The sequence below is a fragment of the Mus pahari genome, chromosome X (assembly GCF_900095145.1).
Source record: "Mus pahari chromosome X, PAHARI_EIJ_v1.1, whole genome shotgun sequence".
Lineage (NCBI taxonomy): Eukaryota > Metazoa > Chordata > Mammalia > Rodentia > Muridae > Mus > Mus pahari.
Window position 1 is genome coordinate 140973706 of NC_034613.1, and position 21727 is coordinate 140995432.

Sequence of the window (21727 nt, forward strand, 5' to 3'; positions counted from 1 at the left end):
AGCAGAGACAGGAGAATTAGGTCTGAGGCCACAGGCCATGAGTGAGGCCAGCCAGGATTACAGAAGACCCTGTCTCCAAACCAAACCCAAAGGAGCACTTTTTACTTTAGTAGGGTGGTTTCCGATGGTGTAAGTGGGAATCCTTTCATATTGGGTTAATGGCCTCAGAGATACTCATGTTCACTGCCATAATGAAGTGACATGAAGTGAGGCAGTCTGGTTCATTTTACCAGTGCATATCTCAAACAATGAACATGAAAGTAATGTTTACATCCACACCCAGTTCTCTCACTGATCACCTATGCCAGGGGACCCAGAGACTAATTTTTATGAGTACAAGAATATAAATATGTACAATTCTCTTATAAAGAAATGTCTTGATTTTATTTCCCCTTATGAAATAAAGGTGCTGTGAAAATATGAAAGGTGAATGGTAGTTAGTTTTCTAACATTAAATCACCTTGCTCTTTTAAAATGATCACATTCTATGAACAGTTGCTTGATGGCATAGCAGAATACAAGAAATATTAATTAGTAGGTTCTAGATCAAGGAAGACCATTCTATAAAGGCTAATTATTTAAGACATTTATACATAGTGACTATTACCAGGAGAACAAACCTTACGGTAAACAGGCTTCTTGAACGTTATTAATACAAAAAGGACTGAAGGCCTCAGTTCCTACAAAAAGCACAATGTTGAATTTGTGGTATACTTAACAAAGCAAAATGAGAAGGCTCTAGGGAGAAGTAAAACTTCCTTTAACAAATCTGGTTTGCACTTTTAGCTGAGATAGTGGAGATGGAATCTGGGGCATGGCGAACAAGTGTTCACCACATCCCTAGTCCTGCACAGAGTGTTTCAGTATGTCAAACCGGGCGATATTTATGTCATTCAAGTGAACGTAATTATCTCAGCTTTGTCTTTCAGATACAATTTTAGAAAATATCTGGCAAGAAAATATTTTGAAAGTGCTTGCTTTTGAGTTCTTTGGTATAATTTGGTCATTCCGATAGTAAGTTATTACTTTCTGATAGTAAGTACTTTAACCATGTATCAACAAAAAGGCATATATAGAAAACCATAACTAAAGAATAAATTATGTTGCCAAACTTTTAGAAAACAAACTCTAGTATTTACCTGTGTTTCTGTGGCATAGATAGCTCTGCTGCCTATAAGAACGCTAATTTTATATATGAAATGTTACATACAATATCCTGTTGTTTCTGATTATTACAATAGCTGTTCATTTAAGAGGCAAGTTTTAGCTAGAAAAAGAATAATTTCGAATTGCATAAAGTTACACCCTTTTGTGCCTTCTGACTCAGCAATCATCAGAATTTCATGTCAGCACAATGTTAACTGGTTTGCGGAGACAATTAATTCTCCTGAAGCATCTTTTCAATTTCTTTATCCCAGTTTTCATCTCGCTTCTCATTATCTGCTACCACTTCATATTCCTGAAGCTCCTGTTGTAGCTCCTTTTCCCAATCAGTAGAATCTTCTATAGGAAACAAAGGGAGAGACAAAAAAGGTGCTCATTGAACTACAATTCACTCAATTTGTAATACCTAACAAAGGCCTAGCCTGGGGCTGGAGAGATGGCTCAGTGGTTATGAGTGCTGACTGCTCTTCTAGAGGACCCTGGTTCAAAAGGCTTAGCCCTTTTCGTAGTAGTACCAGACATAGCTAGTCAAGGTCAGAGGATAATTTCTAGGATTTGGTCTTTCCTTCCTACCTTGTGGGTTCTAGGAATCCAACCCAGGTCATCAGGCTTGACAGTGAGCACACTTATCTGCTGAGCCATCTCTCTAGCCCTTGTCTTTGAGACAGGGTCTCACATATCCCAGACTGGCCTCTCACTCACTATTGGCAGATAACCCTGAACTTTCAATCCTCCTGCTTCTATCACCACGTTCTTCTACTACAGTTGTGGCCACCGTACCAAGCTTGATCACTTGATGCCTGATATAGAAACCAGCACCTTAAACCCAGTATGTAGAAACTGCAAAGTGTTAGAAAAAGAAGAGTGAGAAAAGGAAGGTTAGGCAGCATGGTGGGATACCTCCAGCACGCAGGAGGTCAAAGCCAGCAGACTACACAAGGAAAATGAGACAAATCTGGGCTTCATGACAACCTGTCTCAAACAACACAAAACCATGGCTGGGGATGTGAGTGAGGTATAGCACACCTGCAAAGTCATGGGGGTTCAATTCCCACCACTGTTTAAAAAATAAAGCTAAACTTCATTTTTAGTTTTTAGTTTGTTTTTTGAAGGCAGGATATTGCTATGCAGCTCTGGCTGGTCTGGAACTCACTATGTAACTCAGGATGGCTTCAAATTCATGTCAGTTTTTCTGCCTTGCCCTGGGATTAGAGGAGTATACACTACCATGCATAGTTTGTTAATTGGCTTTATTATTTTACTGAGACAGGGTCTTTTTAAAAAGAAATATATATATATTTATTTATTTATTATATATTAAGTACATTGTAGCTGTCTTCAGACACCCCAGAAGAGGGCATCAGATCTCATCATGGGTGGTTGTGAGCCATCACGTGGTTACTGGGATTTGAACTCAGAACTGTGGGAAGCGGGTGTGGCCATGACTGCAGCCCTGTGAGCCAAGACAGCACCCTGATTCACTGCCAAGCCCTGTGATTCCCTGCTTGATTACCAAAAACCTGATTATGCGCACCTGAGTGATCACGCGCTGACCGCCTGATGTATAGCGTCATACAGCATGATATTGAGTCACTGGCCTATCAACACCCACCCAGAGACGAGTGCAGAGGGTGGAAGGGGAAAAATTGGGCGATCCCAGAATAAAGGGAGAAGCTGAAGAGAAGCTGAGCTGGGGTGAGCTGTAGAGAGAATAAAGGAAGCTGCAGCGGGAAGCTGTGGAAGCTGCTTAAACCCTGCCTTGGCATATGTGTTGTCTTTGCCCCACTTCTGCTGGATGGAGGTTGGGGGTGCACGGCACAGAACCTTTGGAAGAACAGTCAATGCTCTTAACCACTGAGTCATCTCTCCAGCCCCTGAGACAGGGTCTTATGTGGCCAAGACTGGCCTCAAATTTCTGATCTTTTCGTCTCTAGCTCCAGTGGTTTTAAAATGACATTTTTATTCAACCAACTTTGGAATTGAAACTAAAAGAACAAAGTTACCCCCCCTGTGTGCGCATGTGTGTATGTGTGTGTGTGTGTGTGTGTGTGTGTGTGTGTATGTATATGTATGTGTTACCTTCTAGTGCAGTTGCTTCTTCTTGCTTCTTATCAAGCACAAGTTGTTCCATTTCCTTTCTTAAATCCTCCTGATTTAAGTTGCATGCATCGAAGGCGTCACTAACAAACTCAGAAACTCCTGGGCTAGTAGAGATTTCCTCTTCATCCTGAAATGCAACCAAATAGCTCTTGGAATGGTTTCTAAAGTGACACCTATGTACTAGAATTATGGCTAATAGTTGTCTCACAATTTAACACATTCTCATTTTTTGTTCTTCTCTGTTAGCTCTAAGACAATCCTCAGTGCTCTTCAACCTTCTAACTGGCAGTTGCTTGGTAACAGAGCGAGTCACCACCTTAGGCTATTATTCTCCCTCACTGTGTAGATCACTCAAACCATTCTCTTTGATTTCTGATGAGCACATCTACAATTATTTATGCCAGGAAATCACCTCAGCTCTCAGCTATTATTCAATCAAGTACTGCACTCCTCCTTATCTAGCAGACATAAGACCGACACCCTTAAGAAGTTTTAAATGGTATCAGAGATAGTTAACCCAGTAACTTTATTTTCAATCATCTACTATGTATAATGTAAAACTGTATTACCTCTTGATTTTTAAGCTGAGATTTGATTACGACAGGTGGTGTTTTGGGCCGTACTGCCTCTATGAAGTGAGAATAAAAGAGACAATAATTGCTTGACTTACTTCTAAATATATATTATAAGAACACCTAAAATATCCACATATATTAAATCATTTTCAGAAATGTGCTTTTATGGTGAGTTTTTAGCTCTCCTGAAGATATGACAAGCACAACCAGGCACAACTATATCAACCTCCTAGTTTGGTGAATGTCTATTTAGATACAGGACCTGATTATATACCCTGACTACCCTGGAACTCAGATCCACATGCCTCTGTTTCCTGAATGCTAGGTGAAATGTGTGCACCACCATGCCAGGCAGGAATGTCTTCAAAACTGCAACCACGGGGGCTGGAGAGATGGCTCAGAGGTTAAGAGCACTAATTGCTCTTCCAGAAGTCCACACACACACACACACACACACACACACACGCTCATATACATATATACACACAAATACTATCTATCTATCTATCTATCTATCTATCTATCTATCTATCTATCTATCTATCTATCTATTTATTTGAGACCGGGTCTTACTATATATCCCAGGTTGGCCTGAAATTCTCTATGTAGACCAAGATAAGATGGCCTCTAACTCACACGGATCTGACTGCCTCTGCCTCTGGGGTGCTGTGAGTGATGGTGTGTTCTACCACACCCAGCTATATTTTTATTTATATGTCTGAGTACCCATGGATGTCAGAAGAGGGTGTCAGATCCCCTGCAAGTGGAAGTACAAGGAACTGTAAACCATTCATGTGGGTGTTGGGAATTGAACTTGGGTCCTCTGGAAGTGTTCTTAACTGAGTCATCTCCCTTGTTAATTAGTATCATCAAATAGTTTTATATATAAAACTTGTTCCCTAGAGCAGGGTTATATCACAGGAGAAAAGTAGCAGGTGTTAAGAGCTTAGCTCAGAGCTGGGTACTTATAATTTAACTGGAATAAGAACTACTTTAATCCCAGCACTTGAGAAGCAGAGGCAGGCAGATTTCTGAGTTCGAGGCCAGCCTGGTCTACAGACTGAGTTCCAGGACAGCCAAGGCTACACAGAGAAACCCTATCTCAAAAAACCAAAAAAAGAACTACTGGACTCTACAAGTCCCAAATTATGATGAATAGAAGTCTGAGAAACATCTGGACATGGTAGCACTACCCTAGCACTTGAGATGTGAATGCAGAAGGATTAGAAGCTCAAAGCCAGTCTGGACTGCATGGGACCCCCAAAACTAAACGGCCCAAAGGGCAAGAAAAGAGACATAGAAAAGATGATTGTCATTCAAGAGTGCAACTAGTATTACAACTACTACTAAAAAACCACCACCAACAAAAACAAACAACAAAAAATCCCAAGAACCAACAATGAGATAGTAAAGAAAAAGAACATTTGGGGAAGATACATGTAAACTGGGTCAGAAAGGGCACCAAAGAAAATTTCCAGGCTGATGAGATGGCTCAGCGGTTAAGAGCACCGACTGCTCTTCCAAAGGTCCTGAGTTCAAATCCCAGCAACCACATGGTAGCTCACAACCATCCATAACAAAAATCTGATGCCCTCTTCTGGAGTGTCTGAAGACAGCTATAGTGTATACACACATATAAAAAATAAATAAATCTAAAAAAAAAAAGAAAGTTTCCTTTGGAAAGAAAATAATTTTTCTGCACAGATGTCAACATTTTTGATACGTACAAGATGACAAGCTCATTAGCATATATAAGTCAGGAATATTTTTATATCAATTCTTTTCTTCAGAATGATTTCTTCTCCCCAGAATGTACCTGTCAGAGGCAAGTTCTCATCTCTGCTGCTGCTTTTGTCCTCCTTTCCAGAGGCTTGCTGCTGAGCGGCCAGTGCAGTGAGTTGGGCCGACTGCTTAATCAGGGAGATTCGGTAGAAATAGTTCCTCCAGAATACTTCTTCCTTCACACTTTTGATAGACAGTGACACATGTAAGAGTGAGAGGGTCAAGGGTACACACATTAGCATGGCAGCGGCTAGAATAGATCACCTAGTTATTTGGCTCCAGGGGTGGTACTTAGGGATTCACATGCATGCCAGGCAAGCCAGCATTTTCCTACCAAGCTAAAGCGGCACTTCTTGAGTGCTTTCCAGACTTGTGAGGGCCAAAGGAAATGATCATTTACAAGTGAAAGCTAAAGAACAAGATAAACCAAACTATATTTTCCACAGCAGCAAAAGATAGGTTATATAATGTTTATGGAATTTCAGTACTTCTTGTTATTTTTATTTCTTATTTTATTCTACGTGTACGGATTTGTTGTGCCTACATGCATACCTGTGCACCACATGTATGAAAGGCACATGAGGCCAAAATTGGAGTATTGGATCCCTTGGAAGTGGAATTGCAGACTGCTGTGAGCCACCATGTGGGTGTTGGGAATTGAACCTGCGTCCTCTAGGAGAGCAGCCAGTGCTCTTGCCTGCTGAGCCATCTTTCCAGTTCTTTTTTAAAAATTACATTTATTTACTTTATGTGTATGTGCATGCATGCAAAGCACAACTCTCAGGAGCCTGCTTTCTTCTTTTGCCAGGTGTGGCATGAACTCATGTGATAAGTGCCTTTACCTGCTGAGCTATCTTGGTGGCTTCCTATTTCTCAGTGCGAGCATACACACACACACACACACACACACACACACACACACACACACACACACAAATAATCCTTGGCAGAAGAAAATAAAGCATTCTTGTGTGGCAGTATGACTAACCAGGGGGACTGGAAGCAGAGCCAGGACAATATGAGTCTTTTGCTATTTTCTGAAGGCATATCTGCTTTTAGGCAGGCAGTGGGAAGAAACTATTGTGGGTATCATTTTTTTTGTTCTCTACTTGTCATGGGTTTGTTGTGTATACATGTCTGAATGTGTGAGCACATGTGTACATGTGTAGGTGGAGGCTCAATGTTGAATACTGGGAACAATCCTCAACTGCCCTTCTACTTTATTATGCACTGAGGTAGCATTTCAAATCAAATTCTGAGCTCATTGATACAGCTAGTATAGATATTGCTAGTGGGGTTGCTCAGCTGGCTCTAGCATCCCCTTCATACTCTTTCTAAGGATCCTTTCCAGGATCCCTTTTGATACTCATCACACCCACATGAAATCCACATGGGTTCTAAGCATTTGAAGTCTAGTCCTCATGCTTGCAGTATTTTCATTGGTGAGCCATCTCCCTAGCCCTTGCTTGTTTTTAAAGACTGAATCCCATTTATCACAGACTGACTTCAAAATCACTATCCTCCTGCCTCATCCAAGTGCTAGGATTACTGGTGTTTGCCACCATACATGGCTTGATGTAATTCCTCAGAAAATACATCAGCTGGCAGCTTGCTAAAATAACTACTAACTAGTAGAGACAGAATGAGAGATGGTTATAAAGTCTTTGGGTATGGAGCAAATCTGGGGAAAGAACCCAGGGCTTTGTGCAAACTAGGCAAGCACTCTACTACCAAATTATACATATGACCATCTGGGAGATGGTTGGTAAAGATTGAAGTTCTATCTATTCAACTTGAGAACTCACAGTGCTCTTCAAACTTGGTTGCATATTGGAATTGCCTGACATGAGACATTGGTGCCCAAGTGGGGTATGGTGAGTATACACAATAGATGGCCTAGAAGGACAATAAGAAGCAGGCAGAAAGAGAGTGGAGGAGGGAGAGGAGTCAGTAACGAGAACTAAGTTAAATGGAGGGAATTGAAAAATAAAAACATTAAAGGTCAGAGAACTAGGCTTTATCTGCCAGAGCAGGGAGTTACAAACATGGCAGAAGAACATGAGAGTGATCCTTACTGGAAAAGGTATTGCAAGGCTGCTCAGTTCTTGCTTTCTACATGTCATTTCCGGAAACCCATTATTATGTTTAACTAATATATGCTAATAAGGAAGAATAACTCTTATTTTCCACTAAGAGGTACTAGCACTTTCTGCATAAATGGTGGGTCATAGGGTTAGAGAAAGGTAAAAATAAAATGAGCTTGGAACTTGGTATGGTGGCACATGCCTTTAATCCCAGGAAGCAGAGGCAAGAAGATTTCTTTTTTTTTTTTTTTCAAGACAGGGTTTCTCTGTATAACCCTGGCTGGAACTCACTTTGTAGACCAGGCTAGCCTTGAACTCAGAAATCCGCCTACCTCTGCCTCCCGAGTGCTGGGGTTAAAGGCATGCGCCACCACGCCCGGCGCAAGAAGATTTCTAAATTTGAGGTTAGCCTAATCTACATAGTAAGTTTTAGGCTAGCCTGGGATACATAGTATGACCCTGTCTCAAACAGAGCAATCACCAAAGGCTAAAGATGTCTTTCACTGAGTTCCCACCTGTCAAAGTGATGATTCAAGCATCAAAATAACAAATAACAACCCACTGCATCAAATGCATGAGATTATATGGATATAAATACAAGAATATATGGAAACGTGAGTAACAGAATAAAATTTCAAAGTCCCTAAGGGGCCAATGAGATAGTTCAGCGGGTAAACACACTTGCTGATAAGACTAACTACCTGAGATTGATTCCTGAGCTCCAGATGGTGGAAAGAGAACTGACTCACACAAGTTGTCCCTCCAACTCCCCAGATATTATGTTTTTAATTAAGTCTTTAATACTGAGATATAGCTCAATTGGTAGAACACTTGCCTAATATGTACAAAGTCCTACCTGGGTTTGATCTCTAGACATGGTGGGGCACATGGCTGTAAAACACAGCATTCAGGAGGATCAGAAGTCAAAGGTTATCCTTGAATACACAGCCAGTTCCAGGCATGAGACATTGTTTCAACACACACACACACACACACACACACACACACACACACACACACACCCCATCAAGGTCTCTACTCACAGAATACTAATTGTCTTTTCTTTCTTTCCTCTCTCTCCAACTCCCTTTGAGATAGAGTCTTACTCTACAGCTCACCTTTATCTATTATCAGCCCAGGCTGGCTATGAACTCCTTCTCCTGTCTCAGCCTCTTAAGTACTAGAATTAAATGCATTTACCACTAACTCCAGCTTTTTAAACTTATCAAGTGCTTACAGTACTTGCAGAGACCAGAAGGCATCAGATCCTTTGGAGCTGGAGCTGCAGGTGATTGTGAGCCATACAACATTGTTAGAAACCAAATCTGAATCCTTTGTGAAAGCACCAAGTGCTCTTAACCGCTGAGCCATCTTTCAAGTCTTTGCTTGTTTATTAAAACAGGGTTTTGGCCGGGCGTGGTGGCGCACGCCTTTAATCCCAGCACTCGGGAGGCAGAGGCAGGCAGATTTCTGAGTTCGAGGCCAGCCTGGTCTACAGAGTGAGTTCCAGGGCAGCCAGGGCTACACAGAGAAACCCTGTCTTGAACCCCCCCCCCAAAAAAAGAAATAAAACAGTGTTTTGATGTGTATCCAAAGCTGGCTTTCAACTCACTATGTAACCAACAATAATGTTCCTCCCCAGTACTAGGATCAGATGTGCACAACTATGCCCATCTCTAATTATTATTATTATTATTATAGTCCTTTGAAACATGGTCTCAAAATATAGCCCAGGCTAGTTTAGAATTTGCTATTTGGACCTTGTCATCATGCCTGCCACTAATTACCTTCAAAGAGGAAAACTGTACTTTTATAATTAAAAAGCCTGCCAGACACCACATTCAAGTGAACAAAGTGTGACCTGTGCAGGGACAGACGGCAGTGTGCCCCACATAAGGTGCAAAGAATGGAAGCAGCTTGATGAGACAGAAGAACTAAACACAATCTGTGACATTAACTGAATTCTTTTGCTAAAAACATTACTAGAGCAAATAAAACATTAAAATAGGCCATGGAAAGCAGATTGCAATAATGTGTGTGATCTGATGGTCACATGTGGACTAATTTGATGGACATACTGAGGTTGTGGGAGAGAATGTCCATAGGAAGTAAAGTATTCAAGGTTGGACTTGAGGGCTCAGTGATGGAGCAGTTGCTTATCATGTGCAAAGCTTTGGCTTCCATCTCCAGTACTCCTTCCCCACAAAAAAGAATCTAAGATCATGAGACATCAGGTGAAAACAAATGAAAACAAAAAATGTTCTCTGGGAGGCTGAGGCAGAAGGATCCTGAGTTCAAGTCCAGCCTGGATTACACAGGAGACTGTCTCAAAACTAAAAGTAGAAAGCAACAATAAGAAGAACAACAGGAGGCTAGACAGATGGGTCAGTGGTTAAGCCCACTTGCTGCTTGAGTTTGGTTCTTAGCAGCCACACCGGGGTTCTGTAATTCTAGGTCCTGAGGATCTGACGCCCTCTCCTGGACTATCCCTTCAGGTAAAGGTACTTGTCATACAAACTTGAGTTTGATCCCAGGACCCATGGAAAGATGGAAGTACAGAACTAACTACACTTGTATGAATATGCACACATAAATTGTGTGTCCATGCAAACACAAAAAATTTGAGTTACAGGGCTGGAGAGATGGCTCAGTGGTTAAGGGTGCTGACTGCTCTTCCAAAGGTCCTGAGTTCAAATCCCAGCAACCACATGGTGGCTCAAAAACATCTGTAATGAGATCTGACACCCTCTTCTGGATGACAGATATAGTGTACTTACATATAATAAATAAATAAATCTAAAAAAATTGGGTTACAAATGGTCTTTGTATTGCACTTCAAATCTTTCTAACTTTTCATTGTTTCAAAATACTAATTAAAAGAACTGATGACTGTTTTCTCCAACTATAATGTCTAGTTTGGAAGACAAAGCTAACCAAATGAGAAAGGGTACACATCTGGAGACAGAGCAAAGCTTGGAGACTACTTGCTTACCCGGGCACACACAAAACTCTGGGTTCTAACCCCAGCATCATATAAACTGGGTATAATGCCCTAAATCTATAATCGTACAACTCCAGGGTAGAGGCAGGAGAATCACAATAACAAGGCTCTCCTCCATTATATATAGCATTTCAGAACAACACTGGGTATGTGAGACTAGTGCCAACCAACCACAGAAAACCCAAACCACCACAACCATGAAACCTCAAAGGCACAAGAAGAGAGAAAAGAAGCAAGAGCCACCCTCAACATAAAAGCAAAACCAGGCCATTATAAACAAATATAGGACTTCTAGACTTTTCTTCTCTAGGTGTCACACCGATCATCTGGGATACTCTTTCTGAAGACAAACAGTCACTTCATTTAGAAAATGAAGAATTGGGCCTATATTTCAGAATGCACATGAGTATGTTAGCACTTCCCTGCGGTAGCCTGAACCCAGCCAGTGCCCTGTGGTTTCATCACAGACACACTCTGAGGCCCTGATAGCAGGAGAGAAACCACCTGTTTTCCAGCCAAAGGCTGAGAGTCTCTCACAGGGCCTATCCACAGGCTCCTAATGCCTCAGCAGTAGGATATGCCACAAAATAAGAAAAAGCAGTTTGGGAGCTACAGCTGTGCCCAATAGGGTTATCAGAGGACCTTTTAGAACTTTTACAATGTCATCTGGAGTGATTCTTTCCCAGAGGGTGATGCAGACATTTTCTGCAACATGTCTGCCTCTCTTACATCAAGAGGGAGGGAATCTGGCAAAGAAAACAGCCCAAATGTTTTGTTCATCAAAAGAGCAAACAGCCCATGAGTCACTACAGAGGCATTGATACAACCCAAGGCTAGTTCATGTGGGATGATTTCACAGAGCTCAGAATTAAAAGTGGCCTTGAAGATACATAGGCAGCCTACTTCTTCACAACTTCAGTAATTTTCCCTTCAAGACAGTTTCCTTTAGCCTGTAACACAAGCTTTGTCTGGAACTTACTATGAGGCCCCAACTGGCCTCAAACTGATAGCAGTCTTCTTATCTCAGGCTCCTAAACTTAAACAGTCAGCTACAACTCCCCTCTTACCTGGCTCTCACATTATGGCTTAAGACCTTGGGAAAGGGAAATAGGTCCAATTTTAGTTCTCCCAAGTCTCATAGTTGTCTTCCACCATGCAACCCCAGGGGCTTAACTCAAGTCCTCAATCTTGGCAGCAAGTGCCTTAACCCACTGAATCATCGCACCAGCTCAAGGTAGATTTATAAAAAAATATTTTATGTGTATGGGTATTTTGTCTACATGCATGTGGTATGTGCAGCACGTGTATGCCTGTGCCCACAGAGGCCAGAAAAGAGCATCAGACCTCCTGGAAATTAAGAGTTACAGAGGGTTGTGGGTCACTCTGTAAGGCACTGGGAATCAAAGCTGGGTCCCCTGGAAGAGCAGCCAGTGCTCTTATCCACAGAGTCATCTCTCCAGTCTTTCAAGGTAGACTTTTTTATACATAGGGTCTCCTCAATGAAAACACACACACACACACACATTTACACTTTCTCTCCCAGGCTGGCCTCCAACTCTATCTCAGCCTCCTGAATACTGGGATAAGGGTGCACTACCATGCCCAGTTATTATAATTGGTACCATCTGTCAGGGCAGAATATTGTGTTTTATTCATCCTTGCATTGTTTGAAACAATATATAAAAAAGTCAATTCTTAGGGTTTTGTAAGCATATGCAGCAGAGGAGTAGATAGCACATTTCTTTTTTTTTCTTTTTTCTTTCTTTCTTCCTTCCTTCCTTTCTTTCTTTTTTTGATTTTTCGAGACAGGGTTTCTCTGTGTAGCCTTGGCTGTCCTAGAACTCACTCTGTAAATCAGGCTGGCCTTGAACTCAGAAATCTGCCTGCCTGTGCCTGGCAGCACATTTCTTTTCTTTTTTTTTTTAAAGATTTATTTATTTATTATATGTAAGTACACTGTAGCTGTCTTCAGACACTCCAGAAGAGGGCGTCGGATCTTGTTACGGATGGTTGTGAGCCACCATGTGGTTGCTGGGATTTGAACTCTGGACCTTCAGAAGAGCAGTTGGGTGCTCTTACCCACTGAGCCATCTCACCAGCCCAGCACATTTCTTTATATCCTTAATTATAAATAGCTACGTTAGCCACAGTCTAAAGGCTGGTTGTCATGACTCATGTCTCCAGTCTTAGCAGCCAGCACATGGAAGGGAGAAGCAGGAAGATCCCTAAAAAATTAAGGCTGCTAGACTGGTCAATAAATAACATAGTGAGTCTCAGGTAAGCCAGGGCAACTTGCTAAGACTCTGTCTCTAGTGGTTATGTGCCTGTAAACCAAGCTCTTGGGAGGTGAAGGTAGGGGGATCAGAACTTCATGGTCATCTTCAACTACATAGAGCATTTGAGGCCAATCTAGCTCAACAAAAATTTTCCAAATGACAAAATTTAATTTACCACCAGTATACTGATAGTTATGGAGAGAAGTTTCACTATAGAGGAAAACACAAAGAAAAGGTTCTACATTACTGGCTTCCTGAGGCTAGAATAACTTTGCTAAGGAAGTATTCTCATAAAAACAGACCTGAGCTGCCATAGGGTCCCAAGGACTAGGAAATACTTGCCAAAATCCCTATGTGGTCAGCTAAACATTGCATAATGAACATGAGCTAATGTATGATCCCTCTGAAAACAGCCCAGAAATCACAGAAGAGTAATTGCACAGATAAATCCTACAGAGATGGGAATAGGAGAAGGCAGGACAGAGGAAGTTGCAAAGTCAACAGGCAAACAAAAATGTATTCTATGGAGTTGTGCTACCCATGGGATAAGTGGTCTGCAAGAAGCAGGTCTGTTTACTGGGCAGGAGTTTGGACAGGCCCTGGAACAGAGGCCACAAGTGCTCATGAGGAGTGGGGAGATGGCTCTATTCTCTCCTACCTCCTGCCCTTCGTATGAGATTGGCCTAACAGTTTCCAATGTGGGACACAGGCTCACCTGGTGCAGTTGAGGCTGGGGCTGTGATGCCATACTGAAGCTGTGGGACACAGCCTACACACGAATTTGGTGGCAGGCCAGGTCAGGCCCTTGTGGTGTTGCCTGCAGCTGGCAAGGAGGTTGAAGAATCCTCTAACGGGAAGCTACCTACTTACAGACAGTTAAGTCTCTCTAGCTGTAAAAGGCCATCTCAACATAAGGTGGTCAAGTATCCTCATTACAGTGCCATTACTGCAGAAGGCAAGGGAACGGAGCCCATAACCCAGAAGGCAGAGCTCCAACCAGTTTCTGAGGAAAGAAGATATTTGAGAGAACTATAAATTGTACCCTAGGGGAATGGTAAGATTTTGCAACCATGAAATAAGGATTAAGGACACTCTAGAATGGGGACACTCACAAAATAAAGAATACCAGATTTAGCTGGGAGGTGGTGGTGCACGCCTTTAATCCCAGCACTCGGGAGGCAGAGGCAGGTGGATTTCTGAGTTCAAGGCCAGCCTGGTCTACAAAGTGAGTTCCGGGACAGCCAGGGTCACATAGAGAAATCCTGTCTCAAACAAAACAAAACAAAACAAAAATAACAGATTTATCTGTTTTTTATTTTATTTTTTCTAGATAGAGTCTCACTGTATAGCCCAGGCTGTCCTTAAACTCATAGTGATTCTCCTGTCTCAACTTCCTAAATACTGGGATGACAAGTGCGAGTCACCATGGCCTGCCTTTGGCTTTGTTTAGAAACAGGCTCTCCCACTTACGACCTAGGCTGGCCTCTTACAACCTTCCTGCCTCTGCCTCCCAAGTATTAGAATGATAGTCTCGAGCCAAGCTCTGTTTTGAAAGCTGGCTTCAAAAATATAAACAAAATAATAGCAAGGACAATCATCATCATATTCTTCCTCTTACCCCTAACTAAGCCTGAGAGTTCAGGCCTGGAAACCCACTCATGTAGGAGTCTGAGCAGGAGGACTGAAAATTCAAGGCCTGCTGAGGATACACAGCGACTTCAAGGCTCAGCTAGGCAATCTAGTAAGACTCTGTCAAAAAGAGGTACAGGGTTATATTTCAGTGTTAAAATAATTCCTTGGCGTGAGCCAGGTCCTAAATTCAATTTCCAGTACTGCAAACACAACAAAAACCCTCCAGGAAGCCAGAGGGAAACAAAGCCCCAGGGACACTGCAGCAGGGAAGGCTGCCCTCGGCTGGCAGACCAGTGACAAAACAACACAGAATATTGCTTGCTTTGGAGCTTAAAGGGCACCTGGGATTTTATGAATTGGGATGGGCCTTTCTTTGGTTAAAAAACAAACAAATAAAAAAACCAAAAAAGCGCAGCTGTTGCAGAACATGAATACAAGCCATGGGAGTTCAGGGAAGCCTTTACAAACCTGATTTTATTTGGGTCTATTTGTTGTTGCTGACGGAAACATGTTCTACTGTTTAACTGGGCAAAAGAGCACATCCTTGTCATCCTGACTTTCCTGCCAAGTCTGCCCTCTCCTTCCATTCTGGGCACGCAGTCAAGCTCACAGGGCCTCTGAAGGGCTGCAGGGCCTGTTCGGATGAACAGATAGTGTAGGGAGGGTTCTGGCCTTCATTCAGTGACTCTTCCCTAACATTATGCATAGAACTAGAGCCCTTAGGAGAGTGAAATCACTATACTACAGTGAAATAGAAATCACCACTGCAGGAGTGAGCAGTGTTCTTTGGAGAACACGGTGCTTACAGTTTAGGAACGAGGGCAAATCTCATCTTGCTTAGTAGCTCATCCTCTTGGAGCATGACCAGGGCAACAGGGTACATCTGATCAAAGTCAAAGTTAAACTGCACACCCGCTGGTGGGTCACGGAGAAAATTCCTCTTGTCCTGTGATGAGAAATGGAGGCAAAAACCATTAAGGGGGGTGTCATAAAATGCAATTAAGAATCACAAAGTATCATGGATCAATACACTGAATTTTAACAGAGTCTTCAGTCTCAAAGTCCACTGAGCTGTCACTGACTGGCACTGCATCCAAGTGGTGCATAGACATACATGCAGGCAAAACATCCCTACACATAAAATAAAAATTAAAAACCAGGCCAGGCAGTGGTGGCGCATGCCTTTAATCCCAGCACTTGGGAGGCAGATGCAGGTGGATTTCTGAGTTCGAGGCCAGCCTGGTCTACAGAGTGAGCTCCAGGAGAGAAAGGACTACACAGAGAAACACTGTCTTGAAAAACCAAAACCAAAAATAAATAAATACATACATACACACCAGAAACAAAGCAACAAAAAAAGAAAGGCAGCATCACCACCATGAACCCCTGCAAAACTTTCAAGAAAAGCATGGAATCCAGAGTCGCAGAATCAAGAGCTGGGTATAGTATTGATGTCTGTAATCCCTGTACCTGGAAGGCGGATTAGATTTAGGGCCAGCAGCCTCTGCTATAGAATGAGTCCAAGGCCAGCCTCAACAAAGTAAAACAACACAACACAACCCAACACAGAATCCTACTGTTACAGATAATTTATGGTTCAATGTAACACTCTCTTGGGTCCCTATGTCTCATATATGTGGTGTTTCTGCTAGTGATGACTAATCTTGGTTGTCAACATGACTACATCTGGAATCAACTAACACCCAATCTGACAGGCGAGCAATTTTATGAATCAGATTATTTGAAGCAGAAAGACCCACCCTAAAACTGGCAGCCCGCATATAAAGACACAAGAAAAACCTTGCTTTTTGCCTGTTTGTCCTTACTCTCTATTGCAAATTCATCTACTCTGTTGCTGCAGCTCGTATTAAATACAACTTCTTTAGGATTCCCACGTAGACTGAGACTAGCAGCTACCCAGGAATCTTCTGGGACTGCAGCAGCAGACAGGGACTGCAGAGACATCTAGCCTTATGGAGTAAACAACTACTAGATTTTCAGCTTTACAGAGACAGTTGCTGAACTATCTGAACCAGGCTAATACATCTACTTTTAATATGCATATTCACTCTGTCAGTTTTTTTTTTAAAGGTTTATTTATTTAACGTATCGGAGTACACTGGTTGTGAGTCACCATGTGGTTGCTGGGAATTGAACTCAGGACCTCCGGAAGAGCAATCAGTGTTCTTAACCTCTGAGCCATGTCTTCAGCCCTATTCTGTCAGTTCTATGCCTTTAGAGAATCCAGCAGGTAAGATTTGCCATACATAGGAAGGCAGGCAGTCCATACATTGTGATAGCTACCACTTTAAAACACACCATAAGAGGGCATCAGATCCCATTACAGATGGTTGTAAGCCACCATGTAGTTGTTGGGAATTGAACTCAAGACCTCTGGAAGAGCAGCCAGTGCTCTTAACCACTGAGCCATCTCTCCAGCCCAAGGCAATTCACTTTTAAAAATTATTTTCTTTCTTTTTTTTTAAAGTTTTTATGTGTATGGGTGTTTTGCCAGCATCTATGCCCGTGCACAACATGTGTGGCTAGTAACTGCAGAGGTCAGAACAGGGTGTCAGATCCTGAGACTAGAAGTGATGGGTTGTTGTAAGCAGCCATGTGGGTGTTGGGAATCAAATCTGGGTCCTCTGAAAGGGAATCTAGTGTTATGAACCACTGACCAACTCTCCTCCAGTCCCAAGTTTTTGTTTTAAAAACAGTCTCCTGTAGGCAAAGCTAGCCTTAAGTTCTCTATTGGAGGATAACCCTAAGCTCTTGCTCCTCCTGACTGCTGGGATGACAAGCATGAAAGCTGACTTTCTTTTTTCACTCAAGGTCATGAACAACTTTCCAGCTCGAATGGCTAAATTAAATGAGCACTAACTTACCATAACTTACTAAACCAGACCTGTTTCCAGGAGTCCTTTAGTTTCTAACTTTTGAAAGAATTCTGAAAGCAGGGTATAGTGGCATTTATCTGTCACTTGGGAGGCTAACACTGGAGGATTGCCTAGAATTTAAGACCAGTCTGGGCTACACATTGAATTCCAGAATAAGATCTTATTTTTCTAATTTATTTTTTATTTTTTATATTGGGGGGGGGTTCGAGACAGGGTTTCTATGTATAGCCCTGGCTGTCCTGGAACTCACTTTGTAGACCAGGCTGGCCTCGAACTCAGAAATCCACCGGCCTTTGCCTCTCAAGTGCTGGGATTAAAGGCGTGCACCACCACGCCCGGCTATTTTTTTTTTTAAAAAAGGAGAGTTTGTATTCCTTTGTAAAGTGAACTTTGAATTTAAAAAATTGTATTTATTATCATTATTGTGTGTGTTGGGGGGAAGTAGAGGCACACACCCCTGTGCCACAGTTTGTATGTAGAAGTGAGAGGACAACATTGTGGATTTGGTTCTCACTCCCTTTTATGAGGGTTCAAAGGATTGTACTCAGGTATGAGTCAAGAATTTTCTTTACCCACTGAGCCATCTTGCTGGCCTATAAAATGATACCTTTAGAAGAAATTCCTAGAAGTGGAGTTTCGGCTCCATGAGTACAATTATATCAATGACCATTGCTAGGCTTTCCTGTGGAGGAGGTAGAAGTCAAGGAAGACTCACAAATTTTTACTAGAAAAAAAAATAGAGGCAAGAGTGCTGGTGGTACAGTTCAGTGATAACAGAGCGCATGCATAAACTATACAATCCACAAGGCCCTGAATTCATTCCCTCATGCCTAAAAGGGATGGAGGATAGGTTCAAGAAGAATGTCCATGGGGGCTGGGGAGATGGCTCAACAGTTAAGAGCACTGACTGCTCTTCTGGAAGTCCTGAATTAAATCCCAGCAACTACACAGTGGCTCACAACCATCTGTAATGAGATCTCATGCTCTCTTCTGGGGTGTCTGAAGACAGTGACAGTGCACTAACATATAATAAATAAATAAATCTTAAAAAAAGAAAGAATGTCCAATGAGATAGCTGAGAGGCTCCTAGGACCCACATGTTAGGAGAGAACTAAGTCCTTCCATGTTATCCTGTGATCTTCGTATTGCTGTATTGTGTGGGTACACACAAATACTCACAAAGTAAGTAAATGTAATAATTTTTTAAAAAGAAAAACTAGGTTAAAACCAAAAACATGCCTTTAATCCCAGCACTTGAGAGGCACGGTCAGGTGGCTATCTAAGTTCTCAGCCTGCTAGAGCTATGCTGTAAGACCTTGTCTCAAAAACAAAAAAAGGAAGTGCTGGACATTTGGCTCAGCAGTTAAACCCACTGGCTGCTCATCCAGAGCACCTGCGTTTGATTCCCAGCACCCACAGAGAGGCTCGTAACCATCTGCAACTTCCATTCCAGGGGATCCTACACCTTTTGACCTACAAGTGCATCAGGCATGCATATGGCACATAGACATATATGCAGGCATATAATACACATATAGATTAAAACAAATAAGTGAACATTACTGATCACAGGGCAAACATGAAGTCATGTGCCATGCACTGAGCTTTGATCAAGTTGGTCTTTGCTCTCTGAGAGAAGACAGAGAAGTGGAATGTCAGAGTCTCAGCCCCCTCAGTGTTCCAGAGGGGTAAAAGCACTAGCTATTATCATCTGCAACATTCTTTTTTTTTTTTTTTTGGTTTTTTGAGACAGGGTTTCTCTGTATAGTCCTGACTGTCCTGGAACTCACTTGGTAGACCAGGCTGGCCTCGAACTCAGAAATCCACCTGCCTCTGCCTCCCGAGTGCTGGGATTAAAGGCCTGCGCCACCAGGCCCGGCCATCTGCAACATTCTTACTGGCTGCTTTGGTTATATTTCTTCAAGTCCTGAGTTAAAGTTTTGTGGGCCAGTAAATGGAATTCTGTCTTAATCAATGTCAACTGCCAATAAACATACGTAGGTAAACAGAAAATATGGAATATAATAATTCCATCCACAAGAGCTACTACAATACTGCCTTAAAACTTCATATGCTACCATATCTCAAAAATTATTAAATTGGGGGCTGGTGAGATGGCTCACTGGGTAAGAGCACCCGACTGCTCTTCCGAAGGACCAGAGTTCAAATCCCAGCAACCACATGGTGGCTCACAACCATCCGTAACAAGATCTGACTCCCTCTTCTGGAGTATCTGAAGACAGCTACAGTGTACTTACATATAATAAATAAATAAATCTTTAAAAAAATTATTAAATCATATAAAAGTCTGTCTGTCTGTCTGTCTGTCTCTCTCTTTCTTTGGTTTTTCGAGATAGGGTTTCTCTGTATAGCCCTGGCTGTCCTGGAACTCACTCTGTAGACCAGGCTCTGGCCTTAAACTCAGAAATCCGCCTGCCTCTGCCTCCCAAGTGCTGGGATCAAAGGCGTGCGCCACCACTGCCCGGTGAGCCTCTATCTTTTTAAGGCTAAAACTATGATTTGGCATAATAGGCTATACTTTAACATAAGGAAAAAAGAAAAGCATGCGCTAACTGAAAGTTATCAGTGAGAAACTGTGAAATGACTGCACTCTTGCCTGAAGATCTAAACATTTTCTTCAATGGTACAGCCATTGGTAAGTTGGACATGTTCCTGTAAATAATGTCTCACCCGTGATACTGTTCGAAATCCTAATGAAACTCACTGAGTCAACAACAACAAAGGCTAGGGATATAGCTTGGTGCTCAGGGACTTATATTTAAAAAAAAGTGAGATGTAATGGTACACGCCTTTAATTCCAGCCAGCACTTAGGAGGCAAAGATAGGCAGATCTCTGAGTTCCATGCTAGCCTAGTCTACATAGTAAATTCTAGGATAGTCAGAGACCCTGTCTCAAACCAAACCAACCAACCAAACTGTAAAAGCTAGGCATGGTTGTATATATCTGCAACCTTAGTACTAGGGTAGCTCAAACAGATAGCTGTAGCTAGCCTAGGCTATGTAGTGGGAGTTTAAGGCCAGCCTGGGCTACATGGTGAAACCAGTCCCCAAAACCAAGATACTCAAACCCAAACAAGAACACATAAAAATTGAATATTAGAAAAACTCAGCTAAAGATAAAGTCCTATGGACAGAGATGTACTGTGACGGGAGAAAAGTGTTACGCACACGGGGTATTTACAGGGTACTTACAGCTGATAAAGCCAAAATCTGCTGTTGAATTGTCTCTTCATCATGACTCTCAACCCACGGCGGCACAGCTGCTTCTACACAGGAGGAAAACAAAAAGGTTATAGGGACTAGAAAAATAGCTCAGTGGTTGCGAGCACTTGCTGTTCTTGCAGAGAACCTGGATCCAGTTCCCAGCACCCACATGGCAGCTCATAATGCCTATGTTAATTTCAGTTCCAGGGGATCTGATACACTTTTCTGGCTTCTTCAGGCACTATAGTTTTATCATAATCTGCATTTTAAAAAATAAGAAAGGTTATTACAAGGCCACTTAACATTGCAATTTACCAATAAAATACAAATACGGCCCTGTCTCAAAAAACAAAATATCCAAATATGGTTATTTAGTGCAATACCCGGACTCATTTTGTAAACTTTAGGCATGTATGCATTTGGCCAATCATTTACTTGAATGACACAGTACAGAAATCTGACAGCAATTTAATCAGGTAATCAAACTTGGTATCACTGAGCTCAGTGGGTAAAAGTGTTTACCAGCAAGACCTGAATTTGATGCCTGGGATCCACATGGTGGAAGAATCCTTTGACCTCCACTTGTACAAAGTGGTACACATGTGTGTATGTATGTACACATATACACAAAGAGTAGGGGAGATACAAACTGAGGATCCCTGAATATGTTATTTTGAAAAGGACAAAATACCAAGAATACACAATCTAATTCTAATCATGAGGAACTATCAAAGCTCAAATATACAAAAATATATTAAAGGGAGAGCAGTCCACCCTCAGTACTTGGAGGTGGAGTCAGGTAGACCAGAAATTCAAGGGTGACCTCAGCTAATAGCAAATATGAGGTCAGTCAGGACTGCCAAGACTCTGTCTCAAAAAAAAAAAAAAAAAAAAAAACAAAGAAAGTGTCTTAGTTAGGGCTTCCATTGCTGTGAAGAGACACAATGACCAAGGCAACTCTTATAAAGGATAGCACTTAAATGGGCTGGCT

The 21727-nt window shown here is 42.0% G+C and overlaps 1 protein-coding gene across 1 annotated transcript in view; it reads right to left on the bottom strand.

Annotated features, from left to right (window-relative positions):
- Positions 1 to 365: 365 nt before the first annotated feature.
- Positions 366 to 21727, bottom strand: part of Syap1 (synapse associated protein 1) — a 31129-nt gene continuing 9767 nt past the window's right edge. Inside the window, exons 4-9 of the mRNA XM_021188103.1 lie at positions 20725 to 20798; positions 15421 to 15560; positions 5656 to 5804; positions 3834 to 3892; positions 3244 to 3391; positions 366 to 1503 (exon numbers count right to left, since the gene is read on the bottom strand). Of these exons, the coding sequence (XP_021043762.1) occupies positions 1379 to 1503; positions 3244 to 3391; positions 3834 to 3892; positions 5656 to 5804; positions 15421 to 15560; positions 20725 to 20798 (695 nt within the window). The 3' untranslated portion in view covers positions 366 to 1378. The remainder of the gene's footprint in view (positions 1504 to 3243; positions 3392 to 3833; positions 3893 to 5655; positions 5805 to 15420; positions 15561 to 20724; positions 20799 to 21727) is intronic.